At 59.5% G+C, this 11,305-nt stretch overlaps 1 protein-coding gene across 2 annotated transcripts in view; it reads right to left on the bottom strand.

The window, feature by feature from the left end:
* The window catches only part of PIK3R2 (phosphoinositide-3-kinase regulatory subunit 2), a 15,823-nt gene that overhangs the window by 2,272 nt on the left and 2,246 nt on the right, over positions 1-11,305 (bottom strand). For both annotated transcript variants that reach the window (XM_008641004.2, XM_017743839.1), the window contains exons 2-13: positions 8,506-9,229; positions 4,410-4,502; positions 3,963-4,025; positions 2,823-2,954; positions 2,419-2,620; positions 2,090-2,175; positions 1,696-1,801; positions 1,501-1,599; positions 1,165-1,345; positions 858-983; positions 427-569; positions 52-228 (exon numbers count right to left, since the gene is read on the bottom strand). In XM_008641004.2, coding sequence (XP_008639226.1) covers positions 52-228; positions 427-569; positions 858-983; positions 1,165-1,345; positions 1,501-1,599; positions 1,696-1,801; positions 2,090-2,175; positions 2,419-2,620; positions 2,823-2,954; positions 3,963-4,025; positions 4,410-4,502; positions 8,506-8,845 — 1,748 coding nt within the window. In that variant the 5' untranslated portion in view covers positions 8,846-9,229. The remainder of the gene's footprint in view (positions 1-51; positions 229-426; positions 570-857; positions 984-1,164; positions 1,346-1,500; positions 1,600-1,695; positions 1,802-2,089; positions 2,176-2,418; positions 2,621-2,822; positions 2,955-3,962; positions 4,026-4,409; positions 4,503-8,505; positions 9,230-11,305) is intronic.

Here is an 11,305-nt window from a genome sequence, read left to right on the forward strand (position 1 = left end):
GGAGGAGGCAGCCTGCTGGCTCCCGGGCCGCGCTGCGGGGGCACTACGTACACCAAGTACTGGTCCCGCAGTTTGCGCAGCTGCATCAGGTCTGGCTTGAGGCTGTTCATGCGCTTGTCGATCTCCCGGTTCTCCGAGGCTTGTTTCTTCAGGTCCTGCTCCAGCTTCATCTTGCTGTCGTGGATCTCTGTGATGCGGGACTTGAGCTTCTCAGAGTTCATGAGGATCCTGGGAGAAAGAGGGGGGTTTAGGCTGTGAGCCAGAGTGGGGGAGGTGGAGGAGGCAGCCTGCCAGCTCCAGCCCACAGCACGCTGCTGGAGAGACAAGGAGTCCGCGTGCCTCGGCTCTGTGCTGAGCCAGGAGGATCCTTCCAGCCCCTGGAGCCCTTCTCCAGGCAGGGCAGGCCACCACCACCCCCATCCTCACCGTTGCACCTCCTTCTCGTTGCCCTCCCTCCGGAAGCGCTCGATGTACTCCTTGCTGCACTTCTCCTGTGTCTGACACTGCTCCTCAAAGATCTTGATCGTCTCGTTGAAGGCCTCGATTGCCGTCCTCTTCATCTGCAGCTCCTGGGAGAGAACGGAGGGAAAAGCTGAGGAACTTTTCTGCACATTTGCATCCCCTCTTTCAACTTCCCCAAAGCAGCTCTGTCCTTGCTGCAGGCAAAATATCCCTCTCCTCAAAGCACATCCTCTGGGGAGTCCCTCAAAGTCCATGAGCTGACAAATGGGGCAGCAGGTGGGTGCCCAATCTCTGGTCTCCCCTGTGCACAGCAGGGTGGCTGCCAGCACTGAGGGGGTGACAGAGCAGCCCTTGGGGGTGTCAGGCAGCCCGTGGGGAAGGCAGTGCCCACGTACCTGGGACGTGCGTGTGTACTCCTCATACAGCAGGTCGTACTCCCAGCTCTTGTCCTGGTATTGCTGGTGATAAACCTTCAACTGCTCCCCCACAGCTTCCACGCTGTCCTCCTTCACCACCTGGTCCTGCCACAGGCACAGCCGCAGTCAGGACCTGCTCCAGCTGGTCCCACAAAACCCCACAACAAAACATTCCAGCACACGGGGAGAGGGATGGGACATCGGCATCTACCAAAGGGGCAGGGATGGCTGAGCAAACGCCCCTGGTTCAGGCTGTGCTTGCCAGCCATGTCCCTGTATGCCTCACCTGCTGGTACTTGGAGATGGGGTAGAGCAGCCTGGTGTCCAGCTTGGCGTTGTACTGGGCGAGCGACTCGTGCCGGTAATGGGTGATGAGTTCCACCACAGAGCCGAAAGTCAGGGGCTCCGAGAAGCCATACTTGCCCTCCCGATGGAAGATCTTGATCAGCTTGTTATTGCCTCCCTTCCTGTAGTGGAGGGGAGAGGAGAAGGTGCTTACCACCACCCCAGCACCCTACACCAGCCAGAGATCTTGGCATCCCTGCAGCTGGGATGTGTCCCAAGAGCTGCACCCCAGAGGCTCCCAGGGGATCCCAGCTCCCAGAGGACCCCAGAGCCCTACCTGAGCGTGAGTGTGTATTCCCCCTGGATCTTGCTGGAGGCATCACGCACCAAGAAGGTCCCATCTGGTGTGTCCCGAAGCTTCTCATTCACCTCCTCCCTGCAAGGAACAGGATTGTCACGGCCTGTGAGGTGGCCCCAAGGCTCCCCTGATGGACAGGGCACCCCAGGTGTGAGCCTCCAGTCACCCCCTTACCGAGAAATGTCCCCCCAGTACCACTCGGCGTCCTGCAAGGGCGCGTTGTTCCCATTGGCCAGGCTGGCTGCGCTGGGCTTTGGCTTCGGTGGTTTGGGAGGCAGGGCTGTGAGAGCAGGAGGGTTGAAACAGGGTGAGCCCGAATCCCAGCTCCCCACTGGCAATCCCTTGGAGTGCTGAGTCTCCCTCCCTGCAGTGACTGGCCCAGGAAGGCCCCTTGGCCACTACATTGCCTGGAGCTGCTCCAGGCACATCTCCAGCAGCTCAACACCTTGAGCCGGCCTCCAGGCACAGCTGGGCTATCAAAACGCCCTCGGCAACCCAGCTGTGGGGGCAGAGAGTCCACACCCACAAATGCCAGCGCCCCAGGCCCCAAGGAGGGGTATTGCAATACCTGGAGGCAACTGTTCCGGCTCCAGCTCCTTTGCCTGCAGAAGTGTCTCCAAAAACAGCACGGAGAAGTCAGGGCTCAATTCTGGGCTGCAGGGAGAGAAGAGGCAAGTTAAGAACAGCAGTTGCGGAGGAGAACTGCTCCCAGGTCCCCTGGGGTCAGCTGGCTCATCCCAGCTGCCAGACCCCAGGCTGACACCTCTGAGTGCTGCCAGCAGTTTAACCCCACGTGCAGCCCAGCAGGCAGCCCTGCTGTTCCAGGCTGGACTCCTCGTCCTGGCAGGCACAGTGGCCGAAGCTGGGAACACTGCTGGAACCAAAAGCCTCACGTACCTGGCACCAGGCAGCCGAAGGAGAAGGGGGCCGAAGATCTCTCCCAGGGCCCGAGGGTGGAGGCTGTTGCTCTCGGCCTGCTGCGATACCTTCCCCAGATGCCGGAGCAGGAACTGCAGGGTGAGCGTGTTCTGCAGCGGGACCGCAGGCGACTCCAGGGCCAGCTGCAGCTGCTTCCAGCACTTCTCTGGCTGGGGGATCTCTGGGGAAAGAACAAGACACGAGGGAAGAGCTGGGACAGCCGGCACCACTCTCCACGCTCCGGCTGCGTCACAGCACAGGAGCACTGGCAGCGGTGGGGGCCATGTGCCAGGCCCCAAAGGGACAGGGATTATTTTAATATCCCAGATGTGCCCATCCCGCCCAGCTGCCCATTCCCAAGGCAGCCAGGGGGAGGCCCTTACCCTGCAGGATGCGAAGGATGTCTCCGTGCACCGACACTGGCACCACGGGGGAGGGCAGGTCCTGCAGGTAACCTCGCAGTGCCTCGCCCAGGGAGTGCACGTCCAGGGGCTCCAGGTCACCCAGGGTCCAATCTGCCAGGGCACAGATTTCCCATGGGAGGTGGACACAGCACTGCACACCCAGCTGGCAGCTCTGGTGCTGCCAACACCCATCCCAGAAACCATCACACACCAGCCAGCTATCATGGGACACAGCACCACGAGGGAGCTCAAGCAGCCCTCGGGCAGCCCATGTGACAGAGGATGCCTGAAGTGCACCCCAGAAGTCAGCTGGCTCTGGGAACCCTGGCAGCTCCTTTGGGAGAGGGCAGAGGTCATTTTGGGTACCCACACCCTTTGCCATGAGCCCCAACACAGGAATTCTAGGCAGCCATAGCTTGGGTGAGAGTTTTACTCCCCACTGCCAGCAAGAGTTGAGCACAGACTGGGCAGCCACACACTGAACCGAACAGGGAAAATACCTCCCTCGAACACAGGATTTTGGGAAGCACATAAAGCCTGTCCCTCGCTCCTGCAAGAGCACAGCCCGGGCTGACAGCACCGCGTGGTTGGGGTTTGCGGAAACGTCTGCGGGAGGGGACTCGCCAGCGTGGTGCCGGATGAGGCCCCAGCCCAGCTGAGAGGCAGACGGCTCCCAGGGCTCCCCGGCAGAGACATCAGCTGCCAGCACCATGGAGCCATGGCTCCAGCCACCAAGCTGAGCTGAAAGATCCTCCCCTGCTTATTAGTGGCGTGACAGAGCCAGAGGAGCCTCCAGCAGCCCATCAGCAGAGCACCCCAAGGACAGCGGGTGACAAGCACAGGGGTTCACTTGTTTGCCTGCGAGTCTCTGAGCCAGCACCACATCCCTTTGTTGCCCCCCACGGATGGTGCCAGAATCCCCTCTGTCCCATCCCTTCCATGCAGGACAAGGCATTTTGGGATGGGGAACAGCCCAGCCCCAGAGGCAGCGTGCTGGGAGTCAGGAACTGCCGGGGACAGGCGAGCCTGGCCTGGATTGCATTACTGCTGGCGCTGTCACATCCACTAATCTCCTCCATCTGAGCCGATTCGCCTCCACCGCGCCGAGCTGGTTCTTACCGGTTCTCAGCGCCTGCCTCAGTTCGGAGCCAGATGTCCTGTACAGCATCTCGCTGTCCAACCCTGCGGAAGGGGGGACACTGCTGTCAGCTCCAGCACAGGCATCGTTTCAGTGCCAGCCAATGGCTGTGGCACGGCCAACCAGGCCTGGATGGTGTCCAAGCCAACCCCCTGCAGAGTCTGGCCCCTGGGTGGCCCCCCAGGACACCCGGTTCAGTGGCCCCATTTCTCCACCATGGCACAGATCCAGGCTGTAAGCGCTTCCCAAACCCCAGCACCCACCCAGAGTGTGTAGGTGCTCAAACCAATCACCCTCATAGGCCTCAGCAGCTCAACCCAGGGAGAAACATGAGAGCAGCTGTTTCCTGTGTGTCCCACAGAGCTCAGCTCCCATTGTGGGTTTTTGGGGTGTATCAGCCCCCCCAGTGCTCAGCATTGCCCCCTTACCTTTCTTCTCAATAGCTTCCACCAGCTTCACCAGGAGAGGCGGAGCAACCTCGGGAGGGCTGAACTGCTCCTGCAAGTCCGGGAGAGGAGACCCTGGGGGAGAGGGAGGGAAAGAAGGGCTCAGCACCAGCTCAGCCCTCAGCAGCAGAGCTGGGCCAGGGCACAACCCAGGCAACTCCCAACAGGGGCAAGGAAAGCCGTGGCCCCTGCTGTGAGGCTGTGACCCAGGCAAACACAGCATGGAGCCTGCGAGGAACCTGCCCAGGAGCCAGCACAGCACTTGTTGAGCTCCAGCCCTGACTGGGTGTGCGCAGGGAGATCTCTACTGCTCCCTGCAGAGGCTTGGAGACAGAGCCCATCCCCCTGGGAACTCGCACCCCCCCGGGCAGGCAGGACAGGGGTTACCAGGGCTCCTGGAGCTCAGGGCTGGGTCCCTGCCCAGCACAGGGGCTGCGCAGGGCTGGCAGCGGAGCGGGGCCAGGGAGCTCGATTTGCTCGTCGTGGTGAGCTGTGATTAATCCAGCGATTCAGACAGAACGCCATGTCAGCAAATTCCTGCCCTTGATTGCTCGTTTAACATGGAAACCGGCCCTGTGCCTCCCCCTCCCCGTGAGCCCACAAGCCTCTGTGCAAGCTGCTACAGGGCAGACAGCCCGTGGCACGGGACCAGGGTCCCCCCATTCCTGGGGGATGTGCAGCCCCGTGTCGGGTGGTATTTCACTGCCGCTTCCAGAAAATCTTGAGGTTCTGGCTCCAGGCACCCCCTTCCTCCGTGCATGCCGGGGCAGGAGCACACAGGCCTGGCTGAGGAGCTGCCAGCAGGAGGTTTGCCGAAGGATAAGCGGTGCCAGGCTCCATCCCGCTTCCAAAGGAGCACCAGCCGGAGCAGGAGGCTCCTCTGGGCTGGTTCACAGCACCCGGCAGACCCTGGGGAGCCCACAGTGGGTGAGGACACCCAGCACGCTCCACTCTGCAGAGGCAGAGCCAAAAGGCTGCTCCCCATTGCGAAACAGCTCCGTTGTCATGGATCTGACCCGAACTCGCCTGGTGGGGTCTCACCACAAGGCACAGCAAGCTGGAACTGCGCACCCAGCTCAGCCTCCTGCACCCACAGGCTCGAGGGGAGACGGAACAGCCATGGGAAGGGAAGCACACGGGTCAGGCACCCAGCAGCTCTGCAAGAGCCTGTGCTACTGGGGCGGGGGGGACAATCCCCCCCTGGAGCAAGCCCCTGGGCATGGAAAGGGGCCCAGCGTGGTGCGGGTCGGGGTGGGGAAGCTGCAGGCAAGCTTCCAGGCTGGCAGCTCCCAGCCTGACCCTTGGGAAGGGCTGAAGGGAGAGTAAATACTGGTGCTGCCCACGTGGCCCGGCCGGGAATGTGCTGCTTCAGCAGGCAGCAGCTTGTCTTTTTTTGTCAGGCACAGAGCTGGAGCCAGCAGCAACTCCTGAGCCTGCCGGGCCTCCGGGCTGGGCTGCCGCGAACAAGGCTGCTCACAGCACGGCCCGGGCAGCTGCGGAAATATTCCCGAGCCGCATTTTCCGCTCGTGTTCTCTGCGGAAGGCAAACACCAGCAGCTCGTAAATCCACTGGCAGAACACGCTGGGTCTCGCTGCTCCGCGCGGCCAGCCCTGCTCCCGGGCTGCGGGACAGCTGTGGCACTGGCCCTGCTCCACGAGTGACACTGAGGGGCTAAGGGGTCCCTGCCAGCCAGGGCAGGACCTGGGAAGCAGGGAAGGAGCTTTGTGGGGCAGCCAGGAAACGGTTCTGCACCTCCTTAAGTGCAGACCATGAAGAAGTAAGACAGGCTTGGCTCAAATACGGTTTTTCCATTGCAAAAATGTGTCTCCCCAGCAGAAAACAGAATACAGAAATAAAGAATCACAGAATATCCTGAGCTGGAAGGGACCCACAAGGATCTTCAAGACCAGCTCTTAAGTGAATGGCCCATATGGGGATCAAACCTGCAGGCTGAGTGTAAAATGGCTCTGGGCGTTTGAACTGCCTCCCTGCAGGCCCTGCCGGTGCCCAGAGTGGAGGTTGGCTCTGGGGATACACCCACAGGGGACAGGGCTGGCACTGCCCTCATGTGCCCTGGTACCCCACCCTCCATCTCCAGGCAGAGGCCAGCTTTTGGTTTCCTTCCCAAATTTATCTTTTCTGTGTTTCAGGAGCTTTGGCACGTATCTTTTTCCACCTCCCAGAGACCCCACCGGTGGCTTTGATCGCCCAGACACGCCCCCACCAAGCCCCCTTGAGAAGAGGGGAGAGCCGATGAGGGCAGAAATCCAGCCCCCGAGGGAGCACCGGGCTGGATGCAGGCGAGGCCAGCACGTCCAGCACAGAGCACATCCCAGGCTCCCAAGAGGAGCTGCTTTCTTGGAAAGGCAGGTTGCGAGCGGAATGACTCAGGTCAGGCTCTCGCTGCCAACCCAAACGCACGCAGGGCCCGGCCGCATTCCCACCCTGCGGAGATGTTTCCTGGGGCCGCCCCTCCGGCTCCGGGAGCAGGAGCGAGAGAGGCAGCTGCAGGGAGCTGCACCAGCCCCACAACCCCTGTTTTGTAAGACCCAGAGGTATTTTCACATAGCCAGAAGTATCTGCTGGGGTAGCTGTGGCTTCCAGGCAGAGAGGGATGGGGAGGACACAGCAATGCCAGCTGGGAGCGTTCCCTGGCACCCTCCAGCTCCTGCTGCTGACCCCACTCCTCCCATGTACACCAGCACAGGGTCTTCTGCAAGGCATGGGAAGGCAAAGTGTGGCTGTCACCCCTCAGAGAATCCTGGAATGGTTTGGATTGGAAGGGACCTTAAAAGATCACCCAGTTAAAACCCCCCTGCCTAATTCCACTAGATTAAGTTGCTCCAAGCTCCATCCAGCCTGACCTGGAACACTTCCAGGGATGGGGCAGCCACAGCTGCTCTGGGAAACCTGTGCCAGGGCCTCACCACCCTCACAGTCAGGAATTTCTTCCTAATATCTAATCTAAATCTCTCCCTGTTTTAATTTAAATCTTTCCCCTTGTCCTATCACTATCTGCCTGTATAAGAAGCTTCTCTCCCTCTTTTATATAAGCTCCCTTTAAGTACTGGAAGGCCACAGAAAGGTCTCCCAGATCCTTCTCTTCTCCAGGTGAGCACCCCCAGCTCTCCCAGCCTGTCTCCAGAGCAGAGGGGCTCCAGCCCTCGGAGCATTTCCGTGACCTCCCCTGGACTCACTCCAACAGGTCCACATCTTTCTTGTGCTGAGGACTCCAGATCCAGACTCAGCACTGCAGGTGGGAGTCTCACAAAGGAAGAGTAGAAGGAGAGAACCCAGGGGCTGCTGAGCCCTGGCCACAGAGTTTGTGTGCCTGGGAGCCAAAAAAAGAGGCTAAGAGCAGGCAGATGCCACAGCTCCACAGGCAGGGCTGAGGCACGTTGGCACTCCCGGACCAGGTCCGTGCCAAGGCCAGGCCAGCTGGGAGGCAGCCGCAAGTGCAGGACAGCCCATGCCCAGCTCCAGGGTGGCTGCCCAGCCCCAGCGAGGGCTCAGCGACCCGCGGGGAGGGCTGGCTGCCAGGCAGACAAGCAATTAGCTCCAGTTCTCAGAAGCGCTCTTTTAGACCCTGACTTTTCTCCTCTTGCCCAGAGACAAGTAATTGTGTCTCTCAGCAGGGCTGAGCAGCTCTTGGCAGGGAGCACTGCCCCAGGCACTGCAGAGTCGGGGAGGTGGTGGCTGGGAGAGGTCAGGACTTACCCTGAAGGGAGGCAGCCTGGCAAAAGTCAGTGGAGCAGGGAGAGGGACCATGGGGATCCTGGCTGGTTGCACAACAGAGAAGGAGAAAGATCTTGGAGCAGTAAGAGTGGGACAAGGCTTGCCCCAGGAAGCTCTGCTGAGCAGATTGGCAAGCTGGAGGAACAAAGTGCTTTTCTCTGGGCCAGGACTGACAGAGGCCATTTTTGGCTGCGGCTCAACTGCACTGCTGCTGGTGGGGCAACCCAGTGCTGCTGAGCTGAGGGTTTCACCGCTGTCCTACAAAGCCACTCACACACTCTCATCTGTCACACAGTGAGACTGGACGTGTCCCGGAGCAACAGGGCACACAGCAGGGCTTACCTTGCTCCAGAGCCTCGGGCAGCCGGCAGCCGCTGGCCCCTGGCGTGGCGGGCAGGGGTCTCTGCACTCGGGGTCGGTGCGAAGGGACGGCGATTTTCACCGGCCTCACGTACTCCACGTAGGTGCCAGGAAAGTCCCCCTTCTGCTTGGTGCGCTCGTTGACGCCCAGGATCCACCCGATCTGATTGGGGGTCTGCTCATCTCCATCTTTGAAGCCCAAGGCTTGCAGGGCCCCCTTGCTCACGACCAGGATGTCTCCGGGCAGCAGGTCAATGTCCTCCTCGCGCTCCTTGCGGTAGGGGTAGAGCGCGCGGTACTGGAAGCCGTCGGTGCTGCCCATCCTCTCTGCCGGGGGAGAAGGGCTCTGAAGGGTGAGGCAGCACGTTCCAGGTGGGAGAGGAGGGCCCTCAGAGGCAGCTCTCCCCCATCAGCACTCTGAACTGTCTCTGTGTGAACCGGCACACCAGGAGCCTGGTCTGGGTGCCCCAGAGCGCTTAGGTGCAGCCCCTTTTCCTTAGCTTGAAACCACGATTCAACCAAATTATGGAGCAAAGGGAGAAGGAGACGAACATAATCCAGCACTGGTGAGTGAGCATGCAGCAAAGAAACCCGAGATCAGAGTCTGTTTCACCAAAAAAGCCAGTCTCTTGGGGTCTGGGGAGGAAAAGCACAGTAGGCTTCCAGCCTGGAATAGCGTGGCACGCTATGTTCCCCTTCCCAGTGCCTGCAAAGAGAAGAAGACTTGTCACTGCACAGCCAGGCACCCCACACCCTCCCAACACGCCAACATTCAAACTAGGGGTTCACCTGAGAGAGGCAGGACTCGTTTCTCTCCTACCTAGCAGCTGATGCTGAGCTCTGGATCCAACCAGGACATGCTAATCCCGATTTACACTCCCAAAAGCAAGTGAGGAGCCAGCGGCTGCGGGCAGGAATGCTGCCTCCTCTCTGCTACAGCCAGGCACCAGCTCTGCATCTTAAAGAGGTTCACCCCTGCTTCTTCAGCTTACCCTCCTCGAAGCACTTATGCAAACAAGGAGACAACAAGTGGGACAAAACAGCCTTTATGCAGGATAACTTTTGCATACAGAAAAGGGTGACCCTGCACCCACCAGCTGCAGGCCCTGAATAGGAGCAGAACAAACAGATTTAACCTTCCCTTGTTAAATCGATTAAATTTCACAGTTCACCTTTACATCTCGCCATGCAATCCCCCACAAAGGCATCTTCTGAAGAGAGCTGCCCACAAATGTAGGTTAACCACGCTTTCAGCAAAAGGCGTTCGAGATGCACTGCCATTCCCACAGAGCAGCACTTCAAAGCTTTGCTCTGAGCAAAAAGTCAATTTTTGAATTTTTCAAAAGCAGCAACAGCATCAAGCGCAGGCACGGGTTCTTTTTGCAGAGATGGAGGCAAGAGGAGTTAAAATAATCTTTAGAAGCCTTCCAGTCTACTTAGAGCTCCTAACTGCCTTTCAGCTATTCAGAGAGAAATTGAATATGCTGCCTGCCCTGCCCAGAAATCCACCAAAAAGAATAAACCTGGGTTATAACATGTTGTTGAAGAGATGTACGAGCCGGGACGTTCCCACCAGCCAGGCACGTCCTCTTTTCCCATCCCCTCCTGGCTGCACAGGCCAGTTTTCCACCTCCCTCAGGCAAATCCCAGAGTTCTGGTTCCCGCAGAAATGGCGTGTGGTCGAGGACCGGACCTACAAGGCACCGGGGCAGCCAGAAACCAGCTTTCCCAGGGACACCTTGGGCCTGCTGAAACGGTGCAGGTCCTGTTAAAGGCTTGAGCTGTTTTGGCCCAGAAACCACCAAACCCAGCTCAAACTCTTGAGTCTCATCTGAAAACTATTAACGAGCAGGAAGGTGCATCTCAGGGCTGTGGGAGCCTGGGCAGAGGGAGGCAAGGAGGCAAAGGGAGCCAGGACAACCCTCCCAGAGGGGTCAGTGAACAACCAAGCATGGCACGAAGCCAGGGCTGCCGGTTGGACTCTGTGACAGGCACCAACGGTGGTGATCTGCAGGGTTTCTAAATAACCCTTCCGGGCCAGCAATACCTTACAGTTCATATCAGCTACAAGTCCCTCTTTCCTCCTGCACATGTTATCGCCCCTGCACGTGTCACCACACCTGCACGTGCTGCCACAGCTGCACGTGCTGCCACAAAGTCTGAGACCGGGGTGAGTCCCCCGAGAGGAGCCAGCCCCACCTCTCCGCAGCCAGGCTCTCCAGCTCGGCACCAGGGCTCCTTCCCTTGATAAGGACAAAAGGCACAAAGAGGCCATGGCACAGGAAACCTGTGCAGCAGCCAGAGCCCGCACCGCCTGCCTGAGCTCGGGCAGGCGTCCCAGCCGGGCTGTCTTTGCCATGAATGAACAGGCAGTGCCCGCGGGGAGGTGAGGCACTTGCGGCCAGAGGCGGGTGGGGAACAGGATTGAGCCTGATCCAGCTTGCTGGAGAGCTTCTCCAGAACTCCAGGAGCAACACCAGACTGCAGAATTCATGGAGAGACTCTACAGAGGTTTCTGATGTTCATAGGGGAAGTAACTCATCCCAGCACAGCTGCTGTGAAAGCTCCCACCATGCTGGGATGGCGGCTGCAGGGAACTCGCAGCAGGGCCCGCATTTCCCCAATCCAACCAGCCCCAGCCAGGAAAATATTACTTCATAATCCACAGCATAAAGAGAGATTTATGACCAGGCTTACTGGCTGCCCCTCTGAGTGCTGCCTGTCAGGGTCCCCCAGAGTGGAGTCACAGTGCCGGGGGCACTGTCTGACTGCCAAGGGCCTA

Source organism: Corvus brachyrhynchos, unplaced genomic scaffold (assembly GCF_000691975.1).
Source record: "Corvus brachyrhynchos isolate BGI_N302 unplaced genomic scaffold, ASM69197v1 scaffold219, whole genome shotgun sequence".
In the NCBI taxonomy this organism is placed as follows: Eukaryota; Metazoa; Chordata; class Aves; order Passeriformes; family Corvidae; genus Corvus; species Corvus brachyrhynchos.